The 20,648-nt window shown below is 43.8% G+C and overlaps 1 protein-coding gene across 1 annotated transcript in view; it reads right to left on the bottom strand.

Moving 5' to 3' along the window:
- Positions 1–20,648, bottom strand: part of GDAP1 (ganglioside induced differentiation associated protein 1) — a 74,478-nt gene that overhangs the window by 32,189 nt on the left and 21,641 nt on the right. The window contains exons 4-5 of the mRNA XM_069220370.1: positions 9,696–9,790; positions 8,093–8,207 (exon numbers count right to left, since the gene is read on the bottom strand). Coding sequence (XP_069076471.1) covers positions 8,093–8,207; positions 9,696–9,790 — 210 coding nt within the window. The remainder of the gene's footprint in view (positions 1–8,092; positions 8,208–9,695; positions 9,791–20,648) is intronic.

Genomic DNA, 20,648 nt, shown 5'->3' with positions numbered 1-20,648 from the left:
CTAGTGAATGTATGAATGCATGTACAGAAAGGCCCACGATTTCTTGTCTTCTTGTTCACTAGATATAAGTGGAATAGACAAACTAATTATTGTCATTTGTGGGAAATGGTTGGCTGTCTTTACTCTTATCACTAGAATTACTTGTAAATACTATAGGAGTGTGACAAAATCGATTATTAGTTGGAGTGGGTGGTAATTTATAATGTCACTAATCCAATAAGGGCCACAGGGAACTGGAAATATTAATTTTTAAAGTTTGAATTAAGTTTTAGGTCCAAAAAGCACAAAGCACCAGATTCAGGCAATTGAAAGGTCAATAGTTAAGGCTGAGGTTTTACAGGACTTAGAAATGGATGTCAAAAATCCTCAGTGGGGCAAGGCACAGGCTCTAGCTGAGATAAGATATATGAAGCTGGATAGTGGTCAGATGAAGTAGAGGTGAAGCCATTGACGTTTTGTGGGAAAGGGCAGTGTGGGAGAAAGGTACATCCTAGGAAAGTCTCTCGACAGTGACCATTTCTACTTTTGGATTAAATCACCTTTGTTGAGCTCAGATTACTCCAGTGGGGTAAGGATGCAAGCTGTAGCCAAACTGGCTGGGCTTTGCTGCTGTAGAAAGCAAGCAGGAGCAACCTGAATCTTTCGCCCAGCAGCAATGCACCATCATCAGATTGACTTGGCAGGTTGGCCCCAATTTTCCGTCGGTTTCCCATGCAAATATAAGAAATACAAATCTAAGTCTCAGCTTTTAGGGTTACGTAGGAAGAGTACATTTTTAACCTTAACAAAGGGCCCCAGAACCTTAGGGCCACCACTTAGAGGTCAGGACTCACCCCAGTAGAAGCCACCAGCAGGGTTCAGGGCAGGTCCAGTTGGAACTGGTCCAATGGGCACTTCAGGAAAGTGGGCTTCTTGCAGATTTCATGTCCCTGTACCTTAACAGGAGGTCAGTCAACTGACCAATGGTGTCCACTTCTCAGTCCTTGGTACAAGTGGGAGCAGGTCCAGCCCTTACAGGTCTCTTCACAGGTCACAACAGCAGGTACAGTCCTTCTTCTGCCTTCTACAGATGTGTTGTGAAGAGGGTGCTGGGGGTGCCACATTTATGCCACGTGCCAGCCTGTTGGTGGGGGAAACTCCTGGCCACTCCGTAACCAATTAGGTAAAAGTTCCCAGGGTAACCCTAACGGCTTTTGCAGCACTTTCTGTGTGTTTAACTGTAAACTATCTCATCGCCCCTCTTGACCTAAAACCATAATGGCGAAACCTTTCTTTCCCTGTGCCCACCCAGAGATGCAGCTATGACACTAGTCAAACCCTCCCTTGTGGTCACTCAAACCAGTTCTTGGGGCAGCCTCTCTCTCACTGGGTTTTGTATTTGGCTAGATAGCAGCACAATGGAGAGGGCAGGGTCAGGAATGAACTATATCTGCTTGTGACAGAGGAGACGCCCTTTGGAGTTAATTACATTCCTAAATGCAGCCCAGATGGCCATCCTGTCAATGGAAAACATCTCCCCACATGAATGCCATTTGTCCATTGTCTGAGAGTAATACACATCTCACCAGAGGAGAGCCATTGATAGCCAGATGACAGTGAATGCTGGCAGCAAGGCACATTTGACTTAGGCAGGAAAATGGAAACTTTCTAAAAAGTCCTGGAATCATTTTCCTAACTATTCCCATACTGCAGTTATGCATTATAAGGTGCTATAATGTAACACAGTGCCTTTCTTTGGGAGAACCAGCCTCTTCACAGTGAAAAATGACTTTGTGGACTTTTTATTGCCAGCACATGTCCTATGTTTTAAATATATTGCACCCTGCCCTATGGTAACTATGGTATAGTTTTGATAGGTGATCTCTATGATGCAGGCATGCAGAAATCATTCACTGATCTTGTGGATAATCATAGAATACTACTGGGCAATTTTTAAATTACTGTAGATTAGCTGGTGCAATAAATGCTAAAGGGGAATCAATAACTGTCAATGATCCAACCTAGCATTATACACTGTATACCATACTTACACTGAGCATCCGGAAGAAAGCAATATCCCAGATTTACAAGGAGCTTCAACTAGATCTAATGGGTGACTTGTTAACTTTTAGGGTGAAATAGAGGAAATAGCAGACCAGAAGTGTTTGGGGCATTGGAATACCTGACAAATATTTCTACAAATACAAGGTTTAAGCTACAGCAGTTTAACTTCCTGCACAGTATATACCTTACACCCACAAAAATAGAAAATATATAGCCAAACAGCTCCTTTGCATGACATGCAGCGAAGAGGAATCTGGATTTTAACGCAAGTTAGACACCCCTAGTAATATCTGATTATTGATGAAAAGTGACAGCAACCTTGGAGAGAAAACTTGACAGTCAAGGGCTGCTAAATCTGCATATGTGTTTGATGAGTTTGTTTCTACTCCCAAGAAGAGGATAGCCAGGGAATAGAGTTTGTGATGGTCCTGGCCAAACTTTGAATCAGTTGAAATCAGCGAAAGGCCCTAGAATTAATCAAAGGTCCTATATGGTGCATTACTGGGTGGACATAGATGGTTAGAGCTGCAAATTAGTGACTCAAGAGTTCAAGGTAAGAAGGCATTCACTGTGGACAGAATTAAGTAGCGCTGTCGTTCAAATGCTCCACTGACCCCCAGGGGTCACCTCGTGGGTGAGTAAGAAAAGGCTTGGACGGGTGAAGACTGAAAGAAAGGAGGGACTGTAACAAGAAAGACTGGACCTCTCCAACACAAACAGAAAAGGTACACACCACATTGTTGATTTTTACCTCTTTCCCCATGCCCCTCCTTTTCACCTCAAAAGATGGTGGGCCTTCTCTGACTCTGCAACCAAAATTATAGGTTTTAATTATCAATGATAATAGCTGATTTTACACATCCTACCTTTTAAATACCATTTTAAAATGAAGAACTAGGTCTGGCAAAGTGTTTATTTTGCCAGGCTGGATTGGCAGTTTTAAAACTGCACAACTAACCTGCAGAGATGGGCCGGGAATATGTTTTGCATTGTCACTTTAGTGGTGGCACAATATGTGCTGCTGTCCACTAGTGACATTTAACTTACAACCCTTAGTACACTATGGTACCATATACTAGGAACTTACAGGTAATTTAAATATGCCAATCAGGTGCATAGCACATTTCCACCAGCTTTAGGGGTAAGAGCACATGAACAGGGGCCTGGTTAGCAGTGCCTCAGTACACAGAGTCAAAGAACAGCAGCATCAGCCCAGCGAAATAGAGGTGACTATACAAAAAGAGGCATTTTCCTCAAGGAACAACAGAAGAAATGGATGCTGGTAAAGAGGTAAGGAACATGAGATTGTATGGAGGAGAGTTTTGAATCCCTCTCCAATCACTAATATCACCCAAAGTGCTCACAGGAAATTAATCATTTTTAATTACTAACAGGAGGGAGACAGATCCGTGTCTTTTACTCATTATATAATCAGAGATGAAAATTAACTATCAAGGAGTATATATGTAATCATATGTGTACCAGAAGGTGTGTCTGACTTATGTGGGAATTGATAAACTCTGAAATCCATAGAATGTTCGCATGACAGGGTGCCACAATTTTGAATTGTTGTAATAAGTTGTGGAAGTGTTTAGTGAAATTAACCATACTATAAAATGACAAATCCAGAATTGTTCCTGAACCTCATTGGTGACAAACAGACACACAGAACCACTCCTATTTTCGTGTTAAATATATATATATGCAATGGCTCATGCAACCATGAACATTTGATTGCAAGAAGATTTCAACATGACAATGGCAGCTGTATCCACTTCTGCCACCCACATGAATTCTGCGCTAGAGAGGATACAAGATGTTTTAGCCTGGATTCCCCCAATCCTTCAGTCATTATACATTTGATGCCCAGAATACTTGATCCACATTGATGTATCCCAAAAGAAGGAATACATTTTGATATACGTTTTTTCCAAAAGAACAATGGTCGTGGATTACTCATCAGGAGGATCTGATGTTGCACAGGCCAAATACTTGCTCACTTGAGGGGTGCAGAAACGACACAGCGTTGTACAGGCTTGAAGCAATGTAGTTTGCATTTTCTGAAGTTGTTGTGTCCTTGCTGTCACCTGTTTGGATAGGATTTTGAACAAAATGTGGCATCTGCCATCAAGCTAGGTGATAAGGAAATCAATTAAGGCAATCTTCCAAACATGGCCAAAACATGCAGATCTACAAGAAGGCACAATGGGCAGAGACATCTTAAATACTTTCATTCTTCAATTCAGTCAGGGGGATGAGATTAACTAGTGTTGGTGCCTTAGTCCCAGGCATCAGTGGAAGTGGAAGGATAGAGACTTCAGGGGCAATTCATAAAAAAGTAGTAAGCCACATCTGTAAAAATAATCCTATGAATGAGTACAGATTTACTACTTTTTGGAGTTCATAAACATTTCCTGTAGCAGGGCAGGATTCAGGGGATGTATCAAACCTTCCTTAGAAACAGCAGGATTCCAGATAAAGGAACAATCCCAGAGCCAGTAGCAGGATTGCAGGAACAAGTAACCAGAAGGGAGAAAACAACAGCTTCAGTTGTCAGAGCATTTGCAACACATGGAATGGCAGGTTCAGGCTTTTTACATAGGGAAAAATAGGAAAGAACAGGAAGTTGAACGTAGAAGCAGGAGCTGACATACAGGATGTATCACAGTAAGTATGGTTTCGGAAAAAGTCTATTGACAGAGAGTCCATAATTGGCCATGTTATTTTGACACAGACCAAGAGGGCCAGATCTAGGAAAAACTTGTAAACAGCTGCAAGCAGCGTTGGTATGGCATCTGGGAATCAAGTAAAGGGCTGTTTTGAGTGAGTAGGGATCATGCTGAAAGAAAGCTTTAGGCGTGAAAGGAACAAAAGACTGCGCTGTCCGCCTTGCCACTGAAAGTGCCAAATGAAAGAACCAAGAGCTTCACCTCATCTATGAGATGTGGTCTCTTTAGGAGCAGCGTGCCAGTGGTTTTGCTCAGATGCAGAGGCGGCGGGGGTAGCTCCACCATGAGGACGGAGCATCACCCCCCCCCCCGCCAGCAGCAACCGCTGTGAATTCTTTCACACAGAAAGGATTATAAACTATGTTTATTATCTCTTTCTTGTGAAAGGGGCGGACCACAGGCTGTGCTCTGTGCACTCCCCTCAGAGCGCATGTGTATTTGGCCGACCAAAGATGGCCGGCCAAACAGACATGTGCACAGGGGTCTCTCCGGCCCAGCAACACAGTTGCAGGGCTAGAGAGGGCCTGCACAGGCTCCCAGTCTGCCTGAGAGCGGCCTGGCTAGGCACTCCCAGCCAATCCTGATGCTGCTTTGAGCAGCATCAGGATTGGCCGCAGAGCAGGCTGGGAGCCTGTGCCTGCAAGAAGAGGTGAGGAGTGGCACGGTTATCCAGGCGGCGCAGCGGAGGCCCAAGTAAGGTTTTTTTTTTTTTAAATTACTAATATTTCCCCCCACATGCCCCGCCCGCACCCTCTAACACCCTGATACGTGACTGAGAGGTGGTCTTGGCAGAGATGTCCTCACTGAAGACCACAAGTGGTGACAGGAGAGGAGTTATTCTAGCCCTTCATTGGGATAAATCTTTGACCATTCCTAGCGTGGAAAAGGGTCAGATCACAGTTTATGAATGCCTACATACTGAGATGTTTGTGGAGATTTATAAACTTACAAGACTCCCCATGCCTTGTTCTGAGCATTTCCTACCTCTTACATGGGAGTTACTACTGCATCTTTATTCATAATGGTAGTGTAGAAAGATGCTGTAGTGAATCCATTCATGCCGCTCAGGATTCCTTTAGTGCAGGTGAAACCTGGTCAATATTTACTAGGGGGCAAGCGCCCGGTATATACTGAGACATGAGAATTTAAGTGTGGTAAGCACCAACATCTGCATGTCGTGCTCGATTTTTCGCAAAAACCAGAATAAGAGATAATTATCACGCCGGATAAATTCCCAACATCTCGATGTCGGATGTTATTAGGTGAGGTTATCGCATCGGACACCAGGGCACCGGTAAATGAGTCCCACACAGACATGTACAAGACGAAGAGCTCCAAAGCCCTTTAAACGCTGCTTATGAGATATGTTGCAGAAAACTAAGGCAAGCAGAAGTCCCATTTGTTGATGCCTTTGACATGCAGCTTCAGCCGAACACCAAGGTAACACCTTCAGTTGAAATATTTATAAATCTGCCCATCTAGGAATAACTTTTGGTGCACTCTAAATAGTCACCATTATTTATCTTCTATGAAGGAGATAGGAAAACGTGTTAACTGAAAAGAGAAATTTAGGGGTGTTGGAGAAATACCTTCCTCAAGAGGAAAGAAATGTGCTTGTCTTTCAGTGTCACACCTCTGTTGCGCTATAGCTCCCCGATAGGAGAGTGTAAATATCTTCAATAGAGGTGTCCTAGAACTTGGTACTATATAAAACAAGTATTTTAATTCTAGAAATAAAATAAACCAATTATCATCCACTGAACCACATCACTGAAGAGAAAAATGCATTAGAGATGTTCGATAGGTAAATACGTCACCATAGCTATACAATTTGACAATTAATCATCCAATATTGAGACATCATTTTCGAAATATTCAGAACCTGTAGTTTCCCCAACCCCTGTGAAAAACAAACAGCTTTGTTCTTGGGCTCCTGAGAATGTGGGAGCCAGGACAATTACATCACAAGACCCTTAAAATGTCTCTCTCACAGCTGCAAGGAATTCATGATGGTTGCAGCTATACTTGAGCAAATGTAACAAAATGCACATGCCCAATAGCAGAAGAGTAGTGTCCAAAGGGTGTGCACTGGCATAGGCCCAGTGAATCCCTGCATGTGATGATATAGGATGATAATGCAGGAAATCAAGTTATGGAAAAAAATGGAGAATTACCAATCATTTATTAACTGTATAGTAATAAATTGTAAATAATACAATTTAATTCATCAGGAGTTTATTTTTAATTCCCCTTCCGCATTTGTGCCAGCATGCACTTTAAGTGAATAAAGAAATAAAAGACTTTCACATCTTTGCTAAAGAACCTCTGTATAGAGGAAAAGATACATTCCAAGTTACTATGTCATCCCCCATGGTGTATCCTAGTTAAAAGCCGTCATCCACCATCCATCGCACCAGAAACATCAAACACACTACTCACCTTTACAGCACTACACAATCAGTTTACCTGTGACCTCTGCTACTATCAAACTGGTCATATCCGACATATGGTACAGATTAGTTTTAGCAAAAAATGACAATGCGATTCCCAGTACATCCACAGAAATATATAGGGCTTACATCCCTCCAGGGAATAAAAAAGGTGATAATACTTTCTGGCGTGGAAGAGAAGAGCATGTCCTGTAAGGGAGAAAAGCAAGCACTGCTTTGAAAGATAGAGTGAAAAGGGGAAGTGATACTTCTTGCATGGGAAGAGAAGGAAGTGATAGCCCCTTGAGTGGGACAGATTGGCTTGGCATCTTATACAGGCGAGAGTAAATGGGATGGGTGTCTCGTCAGGGGAAGAAAAAAGATAAAGCCATCAATATAGCAATTTTACTTTAAGTGTTGTGAATAAGACTGTTTTTACTATAACCCAATTTAGTTCCACTTCAGGTATTGACTTCAGAATAGTGATCCCACTCCCCGGAGCACGTGGGCAGGCAGAGTGAGGTCTCCTCGACCCAGCATTGCTCGGTGGATCAACTTGCTCCATCCGTTCCTCTCATCAGCTTACACAATGGCTCCAACACTATGCATGTGTTGTGATTCTTTTTTTTTTCAAGTAATTATACTTCTGGCAGATTTTCCTGTTTCTCACAACCTCCTTCAGCCCCACGTGGGACTGACAATAGGAGGGCACACAATGATGGGACTGGAAAAGGACTGAGCGATTGCTGGATGAGAGCTTGGAAGGATTGGAGGTGATGGTCTTTACATGCAAGAAACTTATGTGGTCATATGTTAACGCTCATGGGTCAAACCTTCCTAAACCCGTTTCTTTGTACAAATGCTGTCTATCATTAGACAATTAGATGTTACCTGGTGATTCTTCATTTCTTCTCTGTAGTTCTGTCTCGACCTGATCCAGAACCTTTTCCAGCTCATCAAGGATTTTTTTCAGATATTTGATGTTATCATGTTCCAGCAACTTAGACTGCAATCACCAAATTAAATACATGTTGAATAGTTGAACCAACTATTACTCTTAAATATAACAAATCATTAATATTCATGGACAACACGAACCAAAAGATAAAAAGCTTCCTCGGACTACATCTTCCAAGTCCCTGATCTGCATTGCTGTTCTGGATGTTTACTTTTCATGCACATAAAATTAAATATTCAAATTGAATGGATGTCTGGGCATGCATTAGAGACACAAATACAATGGTAAAGCAGGCTCTTTCATATGTATTTTCAATTAGAAGTCTTGAATATTTTCCAACATTTTTAGATAAATAAAACATTTTACGGGAATTCAATTTCCTTATAGATCCTTGTGTGCTCACTCAAACATCTCTGATTAGAAGTAGAAAAGGGGGGCACAGTAACCCAAAAGCCAATGCTTTCCAATGGAATGCTCCGGAAAGGGAGCTGTCGTGCTTACACAGTCCTCCACTATCCACAGCCACATGTCCCTGCTCCACTCTATTCTAGAGCACTATGGCTGCTCCCCGCCGTCCTCCTCACAACCCAAGCTAACTCGGAATCCAGTCCTCCTCAGTCTTTTCTTCTGACTCAATAGAGTGATAATACAAATTTGTAATCCTTCAGTAGCACGATCAGATCACAACACGGCCATGATAAAAAAACATTGCCTTTCAGCTGGGAAGTGGAAGAATGAGGCTACATGGCTAGCTGGGGAACATACCAGAGTATAGCAAGTGGCGGCTCCTCCGCTATGGTGGAGGAGCATCGCCCCCTCCCCCCGCCAGCAGCAACTGCTGCAAACCTTTAACAATGAAAGGATAATAAGCTACGTTTATTATCCTTTCATTGTTAAAGGGATTTTTCCATGTGGGATGACGCAGATGAGGGGAGTGCACTGTGCATCCCCTCAGTGTGCATGTGTGTTTGGCCGGCCATCTCAGGCCGGCCAAACACACATGCGCACTGTGCTCTCTCTAGCCTGGCAATGTGTTGCCGGTTTGGAGGGGGCAGGCACAGGCTCCCAGCCAATCATAACACTGCTCTGAGCAGCATCAGGACTGGCCGCAAGGCAGGCTGGGAGCCTGTGCCTGCCTGCTGAGGCGACGGAGGAACGGCAGCACAGAAGTATGCTTTTTTAATGTATTTTTTAATGTTATTAATAATCCTCCTTTCCCCCCCCCCCCCACGGTGCCATCTCGCCCCCTGTAACCCCTGCAAGCTGCGACTGAGTATAGCCTGTCACTTCAATATAACCCATTGATTAATTAGTCTGATTAATAAAATGGGAGTCTGATTCTTCTTGTTCTAACACTTTTCATGTTGTTTACACATTTGCAAATACGTTCTTTTTACCATTTCAAAATTCTAGAATTCGACAACGTATGATTTAAAGTTACGTTCAGTTGCCAAAAGAGAAACATGAGATCGCTAGCCAATTCGTTTTGTGTCATTTTCAATATTTGACATAACTCCAGTGTGTGTGTAAACTTACTTTAAGGCGCTTCTGCTTCGCAATGTAGGCATCTTGAAGATCGGGGTTTTCCTGTGCAAGTTTTTTTAGTTCCGTTTCTGTGTTTCCGATTTGGCCTATCAAACAATAATAAAAGCAGACAACAAAATAAAAAATAATTAAGTAATGGTAACATAAGATATATACATTTTGTGACAAATAATTCCGTGAAAGGGATAGATTTACAAAGAGAAAGAAACTACCGCATTACAAGCAGATGTTGAGCTTTTCGAAATTTCCAAATGCACAAATGAACCACGGATCTTGCGCACTGTACAGACTCTTCTGTTTGCAGTTGTAAGCACACTCGTGCCGTAAGTTGCGCTTGTGAAACCAGAATATCTCAGCTGCTCATAACACAGTAGTCCACTTCGTATCTTAAATGGTCAGGTGTTCTTCCATTACAGATTGATAAAACCTTTATTTACCTTGTGACAAATATAAACTGTGTTTTAACAGCTGAAAAAAAAAAAGAACGCGCTACAAATTCCTCTTGTGTAGCCCTGGTCCTGCCCTTCCCTCTAACATATTTTATGCACTTCCCTCTTACATATTCGATGCCACTTACTAGTTTGGATTTGGGGGCCGGGGGCGGTATGATATATGGCGCACTTTCCCTGTGAGCGCCATCTTGCACCTTTCACATGTGTATGTGCTCTCTATTTCTCTTGAATGCGGCTGCCCTGGAGGCAGCACATTGGAGTGAAATACGAGTCACTCCGTGTTCCACAGTACAGGCAGGTGCAATGAGTGACTGTACCTGCCTGCTAGGAGATATCTGTGAGGGTCCATTGGACCCCTTTTCTCTCCCACAGAGGGCTGCCTTTAGAAGGTGCATTGAATGTGTGCCACCTTTTTGTGGCGCACTTCCAGTGCGCCTCCTAAAGGCATATTTGCCTCTGCACCCACATCCATAATACAGCACTGGCGCAGAGGCAAACTGACTCCCTTGTTTGCATGGGGCGATTCCCCTTTGCAAACGAGGGAACACCCTCACATGATAGTGCTTGTGCCTAATGTGTGCTAGCGCTATCTTTATTACAGAAGGGGATGCACAAGATATTGATGCCTCTTGTGTAATACCATCCTGCCCCAGGTGCGGACAGAGCCCAAACATTCTTGGAGTCAATATACACGGATACCACCCAGGACACATTAAAAACATTGGTCACATATCTGCATACATCAAACCAAGACACTATAAATTCAGTGCCCCAGACAAACAACATGGTCAACTTTATGTGCAAACTCTTAGATTCAATATATATGTGTTGGAAATGGGGTCTTTGGTTGGCAGTTAGGCTACCCCTGTCAAAGCAAGGACCCTCACTCCAGTCAAGGTAAGTCACACAGAATCCAAATTATTCTGTGCCCACCCTCTGGTAGCTTGGCACTGAACAGTCAGGCTTAAGTAAGAAGACAATTTGTAAAGTATTTGTGCAATAAATCATGCAATGACACAGTATAAACACAACAAAAATACACCACACAGGTTTAGAAAAATATAGAATATTTAGCTGGATAAAATAAGGTCAAAACCATCAAGATTTGATAAGTACACATTGAAATATCACTTTAGAGAATGATAAGTTCTTAAAAGCAATAGGTGTCTCTTACAAGCACAAAGTACCTGGTTTGCGTCTAAATTATCTGCATGGGACCACAGAGGAGGAGTGCGTGGAAAACAGGGAGGTGTGCGTCAGTTTCTCCAGGCGCACACAGACGATGCATCGTCACGGCGTCTGGGCCTTGTGTCAATTTCCGGCATGCAGACTTGGATCCTCTTTGGGTTGCGGGGTATTTGGAAGCCCCGGGGATGATGTGGAGAAATCCTGGGCATGCAGGACGGAGTCACAGGAGCTGCGTCGATCTGGTGGGCGATACAGGGAAATTTCTGTTGCACGGCAGGCGCTGCATCGATTCTTCTCGCAAGAAGTCAGGCTGCGTAATTCCAGCTCGGCTTTGCGTCAATCCAGTGGGCCGTGCATCAAAATTCTGGTCGCAATTCTGCCACTGCATCGAGCTCCACTCTGGGAGCCAGGCTGGTCCTTCCGGTTCGGCATGCAGAGATTTTCTCGCAACGATGCAGACTGTGCGTCAAAATTTCGCAGCACATGGAGTTCTTTGCAGATATGAAGTCTTCTACCCCTGAGACTTCAGAAAACAGGAGGCAAGCTCAATCCAAGCCCTTGGAGAGCCCTTCTCAGCAGAGCCAGAGGGCAGCAAGGCAGCAGGGCAACAGCAGGGCAGCAGTCCTTTGTAGAAGCAGTCAGGTGAGTCCTTAGGGCAGCCGGGCAACTTCTCTTGGCAAATTGCAGGTTCTGGTTCAGAGCTTCTTCACCAGTGGTATCGTGTCCAGTAGTGTCTGAGTTGGTAGGGTTAGAGGCCCTGTTTAAATACGCAAATGTGCCTTTGAATTGGGGGAGACTTCAAAGAGTGGCTTAGAAGAGCACAATGTGCCCTTTCAGTTCTATCCTGTCTGCCAGGTCCCAGTAGGGGGTTTGGCAATCCATTGTTGGAGGGCAGGCCACTGTCCTTTGACATGTAAGTGTCAGGCCCTCCACGCTCCCAGCCCAGGAATACCCATTCAGTATGCAGATGCGTGCAGGTGTGACTGAGCATCCTGTGTTTGGGGTTGTCTGAGTGAAATGCACAAGGGAGTTGTCAACTAACCCAGCCAGAAGTGGATTGTAAGGCACATAAGGATTTAAGTGCAGAGAAATGCTCACTTTCTAAAAGTGGCATTTCTAATTAGTAATATTACATCCAACTCCACCAGTCAGCAGGATTTTGTATTACCATTCTGGCCATACTTAACATGACCTTGTTACTCCTTTGAGATCAGAATCTACCACTCAAACAGAAGCTTGGAGCTCATGTTGCTGCTATTTTGGAGAAGATTCTTATGTTCATTGAGCTGGTATAGCAAGCCTCAATTACTGAAGATATGATGTTGTCTCACCTAACTACAACACTGGTGTAAGCTTATGGCTCCCAAAGATCTTGATAAAAAAACTGCAGAAACTGCATGGTGTTTCACATTGCATATGTCCTTCACAAACCACGTATGTGGTTTGTGCTATCTGCATTGGCTGCTAATATGGCAATACATGTAATTTAACATGCAGCTTTGTGCTGCAGCCGTATTATAAAACTAGCTAGTATAACCCAGGACCCGATTATCCCACATGTTCACACAAAAAACATAAAATCTGTTGTATATAATGACACTGTCTCGCTTCAAAAAAGTGCATTCTGGAGCAAGAGCTTTCAGGACAGTAAGCCCTCGACTGTGGAATGCTCTCCCAATCCAGCTGCATGAGATTTCAGGCTATTCCTGAGATGAAAACATCTTTCAGGTTAGTGGATCTCTCAGGTCTACCATTCAGCATGGTTGAACTGGGTCCATACCCGGGGTGCGAAACATCAGAGGGGCACGGAAGCGGTCTGCAGGAGTCTCCCTCAGTCTCCCTCCAGCTTGACTCTAAAGAAAAGTATAGTAAACGCTGTTCTGTATTCTGTTCTCCTACTTTCGCTTGTCCCCCCTCTCGCCTTCCCCAACTCCCCACCATTTAGAGGAGGGGGCCCACATTGTCTTTCACCCAGGGCGCGATCTGATGAAAGGCCAGCTCTGCGTTCTCTCTTCTATTTATGGCTATTGTGCCCCAATCTTCTGTATGTGACGTCTGAGCGGTATGTCACAGTTTCCACTGTAAGTTCAGACACTACTAATAAATAAGCAAATGGTAAAAATACAAAAACAAGCCTATTCTTCTTTGGAGACAATCTCTATGTTGGTGAAGATGCACAAAAACGTGTGGCACACTCAGCATCTGAGAAACATAACTGTGATGGTTAATGCCACGGCTTCTTCAGATTTACAACGTTTAAGTCACCAACTGAGGAAGGGTAACAGGGTGGATGGTGTGGATAAGTGTTTTTATGAGGGGCTTGCACAAACGTGACCACTGGCTTGATGAAATGCAGTGTATCCAGGCCGCCCATATCTGAGGGCGACATTATTTGTGGTGAATGATGTAAATATGATGCAAAGCAAAAACTGTCTACTGACGAGGGATGATCTGTTTATTTATTCCCATATAAATCCTCCAGCGATATCGAAAACAGATCTGTCCTCCCCCTATCCAGCCACGTTTGAGCTGCAGAAGAAGAAGGTAGTCCTGTATGGATCCATTAGTATGTGCCACAGAATGCCACTTGGCATGTTCTGCTCATTGAGCTCTGCAAACCTTGAAGGTCTCTCTCTCTCTGCACTTGGCATGTAAATTAAGATTCCAATCTCCTCTGAGTACTCACCACTGTGTGGATGCAGTACTACAGGATAGTTGCTTGACGACGTGCCCGGATGACTGTCACCATTGGATCTGTGATCTGAAAAGTGTATTTGTAACCAAGCAGCGAGAACTGACGAGCTGTATCCAAGCATACAGCCACGTTTAGAGTTTTACAAGGCAGATTGTCTGAAACATTTACAAATGAACCTCTGAGAATTGTGGCTTTATTTCATCAGGCGAGAGCCACCTGAGAGGCAAACATCCCCCCACAACTGTTGGAAATGACACCAGCATGAATGGACAACTGTAATGGTTTCCTCTGGTGGGACTACATTGTCAGTTCCCATATAACAAGGGTTTTCAGAGAATGACCATAACAGTTTGCATGGTGATCTATCAGTGTTGACTCTGCCACAAATAGTCCACCACCATTTTCAGTGCAGTCAATTTTGCCTGATAACAGACTCAATAGCATAGCCAGTGGGTCTTTCTGCAATCCTAATAATAGGGCAATGGATGCAGTTGAAACACAACAGCACTTTTGGCAGAGGTAGAATGCCCCCATGGGACCAAAGACTCCGGTAGATGTTGGGGGAGTCATGCATGAGTTCACCTTATACTGGCTGCAAATGCTGTAGTGTGAAACGGTGCTGCCAGCGTCTGTGGAAGAGGGTACAGTATACTCTCTGGCGTCACCCTGATACTCACAAAATATTTAATTACAGCCAGTACTCATAGAAAAGAACTTAGGGTGTATGGGGGCAAGGTGATTGTGTGGGTGTTTGTGAGTGTTTGGGCTTGTGTGTCAGTGTTTCTTCACCAACCCACACCTTGGCAACTGGCACCCAACTGGGTGTTGCGTCAACTGATATGCAGCTGTTGCCTGGCAAGCCATGCCTTAGTTTTCATAATTTTGGCCCTGACAGGGTTTGTACATGGTCATTTAGGATGGGAATGGTTTGCTTGTGGTTGTGTTGTGGAGCATAAGGGCTTCTTTCATATGCCATGGCAGGTAGATTAATAGATACTTGAGCACTCCAGTGCCTTAGATGATGGTGCATCTAGCTTGGATGTATCACCTTTTTTATCTTCTTTGTTCAGTTTTGGCTGGGTAGTGATAGTGTGTTCCAATACACGCCTTCACGGGTAGCCGCTGCAATATGTGGAGTATACTAACGAGTGGCAGTAGATGGTCTCCAAGGACTGTACTGTGTGTGCGACTCAACAAGTAGGAGACAGTTCCATTATGTTAGTCTTTATATCTTTGCTGAGATCCAGTTGGCTTTCAGGGTGGCTGGATTGTGCAGTGATCCAGGAATATTTTTGAATATTTGCTGAACGGAGGGTAGCATAACATACAAACTGTATGTTATGTTTTTTGTAACCTTTGCAAGTGAAGTAGACAAACGATCACCCTCTTAGCTTGTTTATGATTATGTGTGCGACTCTGAGGGGGGTGCCATAGAAGTCTTTCTACACCTGTACAATATGCAGTGGTGTGCACTGGAAGATGACCAGGTGAGCCGCATAGGCGATGATGGGGAGATGTTTTTTGTTTATCCCCTTACTCTCTGTATAAGGCATTTATCCAATACTATAGGGCACCAAGGCTGGACTGGCTGGATCAGGCATCAGGCATTTCCCCAGGCGGCTGGAAGGGTGGGGGCAGTTTTGTAGCAGTGCAACCGTTTTAAAAGCCCTGCAGAGTTCCTTGTATATCCAACAGTTTTCAGGCAACAAAAGTGCCAAGATAGCTCTAGTGAAAAATGTACCTGCTGCAGGGAGATCTGAGTTTTGCCTAGTGGCAGCTTGACTCATCAAAGGTAACACAGGAGGTTAATATGCCTGCTGCAAAGAACATGTACTATGTAGATCACAGACCAGTATTTTGTGTGCAGAGCTCAGTGGGATACTGCTTTTGTCACGGAGATCATTGTATTACTGTGTATTTCATAAATTACAATCATAGTCTAGCACAGTGAGTTATGAACTGCCTCCAAAAAGCTGCATGAAAACTGCATGGTACAGAGTTGAAAGTTGTGTTTTTCCCCAGTCTTTGATAATTCTAATTTTGCTAAAAAGGGTCTGTTTGAGTAGAAATAAATTGTTATTTCTAAAGTCAACTCTAACCACTGTGTTACATTCTTAATCCTGACTTTATACTTACCCAGGTGAAGCACTCTTATAAAATGCTTATCAGTATAGATGACAATGTGAATCCTACACCTTGTAACATTTTCTATACACTGGTTTGCACTTGTATGATTTATTGTCTCTGTATGTGTGTGTGTGTGATGTAAAGTGCTCCAACACCCTACACCAGTACGAGAGGAGTTATACAACAAATGAAATACATATGAGAGAGGGGCTATAAAGATATGAGGGGCACTGTTAGAGGGTGATGGGGAGGGAATCATTGAAGAGCCCTGATAAAATGGGCGTATCCTGGTGAACTGTACGGTCATCATTTGCTATGCTTTAAAAACCAATACAATTGAATGCATAATGAAAAATATGTTGTAGAATGCACTGTTTTTGTAATTTTTTCCTAATTTTTCCTGAAGGGGGGGGGGGGCCTAGAACCACATTGGAGTGGTCATGCTCGCTCACTCGCTCGCTGTGCACCCCATGGGGGCTGGTCTAACAAAATGTGCCATGGCTGCTTTGGGTTCCCATTCTAGCGCTGTAAGGCACCTAAACGTTTGTTAAATGGAGCCATGTCACATGTGCACTCCCCTAAAGGTGTGTCTTGATTTTCTCAGCGCAGCTTCTAGTACTAAAGGCCCTGCCAGACTGCATATCAGTCTCTTCGGTGGATGTCCGGATATAATTTAATTTTAATATCTAGCGTATTTAAGGAAATAGTGGAAGTGAAGACCACTACCACTGTTGCAACTAGAACAGTATTTAAATTGTGGAACCTTATTTTCTTCTCCAAAATTCATAGTAAATGTAGTGCAGCTTATGCTGCACTTATATGGGAAAGCTCTGCCCAAGTCTCATAATGATCAATGTAGTTACGTTTTAATTTGGAACTCAGGAATGGTGGGTTCTGCCAATGGATTTACCTGCAGTACCGTTATGGAATTTGCAGAGTGCATAGCTAGGTTACTTTGAAAGCTTCCTGAACAGAGTCTGCTAAATTATGTTTTGTGGAAACTTGCTAAGTGTGGTAGCTGGGGCATCATGGAAAATTGCAAAGTGTGCTAAGACTCCATTGTAAATTGGTCTTGTACCCTACCAATTTTTCACAGTTGCTGGACTACTGTGCTACAAAATGCACTTTATGCCACGGGACCACCCAAAACATCGTTTGGTAGAACATGACGCCCCCCGCTTTATAAAGTGGTCTGTATCTCCTACCATATTTTGATCAATAAACTGCTTTCATCTAGTTTTCTTAGCTTGTCCAGGGAGGACAACTTTCACCCCTTTAAAGTATAGTGATTTTCTATCCTATCAAGTTTTGATCAATGATGCTGGCTTAACATGCTTTAAATGTATCGTTTACTGCTGAGACCCTTATTGAGAGTGGTCTGGAGGAAGTTGCAATATTTATGCAAATTATGAAATCTACAACCGAAGTGCTTGGCTTGCATTCGGAGCAAATGTGATAACTATTACCCAATATACGTTTTTGGAAATAAAATATAGATATTGTTGCTCATCATACCAAAATATGCATTTTCATGTTCTAATAATTAGCAAGAATTGTTAGGGTACATTTAAGCAGGTTTGAGCTGCCGAAACTTAACACGGGACGCAAACTTTGTTTCTTCCCTGTAATTAGATCATTTGTTTTTCTGACCAGTGCACGAAGAAGGACTTGGAAAGGGGTATGAATTACCTGGGCCACGTGCAGTGAAGACCTACATATATAAATATTTTGTAGTGGTAAAGTGCCCAAGGCTCCTTTCTAAATTGCAATCAACGCCCAAATGTATATAGCAGTATTACCGGTCTAATGAACTGCAAAATGTACCATTAGTCACAATTGTCCCACTATAAAAGAGAGCAGTCCGCTGCCTTGCAGAGTAGTTTTCCTGGCAGTGTTCTTTAAAATTCAGAACTATCTGTTATTTTTCAAATATTTCTTGAAAAGAAGAACTCTCATTTTTGGCAATCTGGTCTTTAGGTCTGTTAGAAATGGGGTTTTTGGTTGGCAGTCAGGTTGCCCTCTGTCCAAGCAAGAACCCTCACTCTAGTCAGGGTAAGTCACACACAATCCAAAATCAGCCTGTGCTCACCCTCCGGTAGCTTGGCACGAGCAGTCAGGCTTAACTTAGAAGGCAATGTGTAAAGCATTTGTGCAATAAATCATACAACACCATAGCATAACACCACAAAAATACACCACACAGTATTTAGAAAAATATATAATATTTATCTGGGTATCTTCAGGTCAAAACGATCAAAGTTGCAATACGAATTTGTAAAGATATCACTGAGAAGTGATAGAAAGTGTCTTAAGTCTTTAGAAAGTAAACAAAGTCTCCTTCAAACACAAAGTACCTGGTTTCTGGTGGAAAATCTCCTCAGAGGGCCACAGGAGAAGAGGTGCGTGGAAAACTGGTGTGTGCGTCGATTTCTCCTCAGCACACACGGACTTGCGTCGTTATTTTCCACGCGGGGAGTCGGGCGTCGTTTTCCAGCGCGCAGACAGTCTCTTACTGTGGTTTGCGGGGAGTACCAGATGTCCCGGGTGTGTGCGTGGATTGTCCTGCTTGTTTTCCGGCTGCGCGTCGTTCTGCGGGGCTGCACGTCGAAGTTTTGATCTCACGGCAGGCGTCGCGTCGATTTCTCCGGCGGAGTCGGGCGGCGTTGTCCTTGCGAGGCCGTGCGTCAAAGTTTTGATCTCACGGCAGGCGTCGCGTCGATTTCTCCTGCGGAGTCGGGCGGCGTTGTCCTTGCGAGGCCGTGCATCAAAGTTTTGATCTCACAGCAGGCGTCGCGTCGATTTCTCCCGGGAAGTCGGGCGGCGTTGTCCTTGTGAGGCCGTGCGTCAAAGTTTCGGTCGTCCCGAAGACGTCGCGTTGATCAGCGTCGGTGTGCGGCGTTTTTCTTGCCGCGGAACAAGCTGTGCGTCGAAAAGTTCGGCGCACGGAGCGTCCAAGAGGAAGAGAGAAGTCTTTTTGGTCCTGAGACTTCAAGGAACAGGAGGCAAGCTCTATCCAAGCCCCTGGAGAGCACTTTCACAGCCAGACAAGAGTTCAGCAAGGCAGCAGGGCAACAGCAAGACAGCAGTCCTTTGTAGAAAGCAGACAGGTGAGTCCTTTGAGCAGCCAGGCAGTTCTTCTTGGCAGGATGTAGTTTCTGGTTCAGGTTTCTTCTCCAGCAAGTGTCTGATGAGGTAGGGCAGAGGCCCTGTTTTATACTAAGTTGTGCCTTTGAAGTGGGGGTGACTTCAAAGAGTCTCTAAGAAATGCACCAAGCCCCCTTTCAGTTCAATCCTGTCTGCCAGAGTCCCAGTAGGGGGTGTGGCAGTCCTTTGTGTGAGGGCAGGCCCTCCACCCTCCCAGCCCAGGAAGACCCATTCAAAATGCAGATGTATGCAAGTGAGGCTGAGTACCCTGTGTTTGGGGTGTGTCTGAGTGAATGCACAAGGAGCTGTCAACTAAACCTAGCCAGACGTGGATTGAAGGGCACAACAAGATTTTAGTGCAAAGAAATGCTCACTTTCTAAAAGTGGCATTTCTAGAATAGTAATATTAAATCCGACTTCACCAGTCAGCAGGATTTTATATTACCATTCTGGCCATACTAAATATGACCTTCCTGCTCCTTTCAGATCAGCAGCTGCCACTTCAACAATGTATGAGAGCAGCCCCAATGTTAGCCTATGAAGGGAGCAGGCCTCACAGTAGTGTAAAAACGAATTTAGGAGTTTTACACTACCAGGACATATAACCACACAAGTACATGTCCTGCCTTTTACCCACACAGCACCCTGCTCTAGGGGTTACCTAGGGCACACATTAGGGGTGACTTATGTATAGAAAAAGGGGAGTTCTAGGCTTGGCAAGTACCTTTAAATGCCAAGTCGAAGTGGCAGTGAAACTGCACACACAGGCCTTGCAATGGCAGGCCTGAGACAAGGTTAAGGGGCTACTGAGGTGGGTGGCACAACCAGTGCTGCAGGCCCACTAGTAGCATTTAATCTACCTGCCCTAGGCACATGTAGTGCACTCTACCAAGGACTTACGAGTAAATTAAATAGTCAATCATGGAGAAACCAATCAGTAGTACAATTTACACAGAGAGCATATGCACTTTAGCACTGGTTAGCAGTGGTAAAGTGCCCAGAGGTCAAAAGCCAACAACAACAGGTCAGAAAAAATAGGAGGAAGGAGGCAAAAAGTTTGGGGATGTCCCCGTCAAAAAGCCAGGTCCAACAAGGTCCAATCTATTTTTGCTCACTAAAGGATAGTATTGTCCTTTAAATGCACAATGTGCCTCTACATCTCTCCCCAAAACACTGTTTATTATTGCAAATATAATTGCTTTATTTATGCATAATGTTTCCATTACTGTAGTAATTCATGTTTCAATACATTTAAAGTAAACCGATGCAGATATGTTCCACAGTTCTGATGTTGCTCACCAGTTGGACTGCCTCAAATGTTGTTCATCAAAGGTTGAA

This window comes from Pleurodeles waltl, chromosome 2_2, assembly GCF_031143425.1.
Source record: "Pleurodeles waltl isolate 20211129_DDA chromosome 2_2, aPleWal1.hap1.20221129, whole genome shotgun sequence".
Lineage (NCBI taxonomy): Eukaryota > Metazoa > Chordata > Amphibia > Caudata > Salamandridae > Pleurodeles > Pleurodeles waltl.
This window is presented reverse-complemented; position numbering and strand designations above follow the sequence as displayed.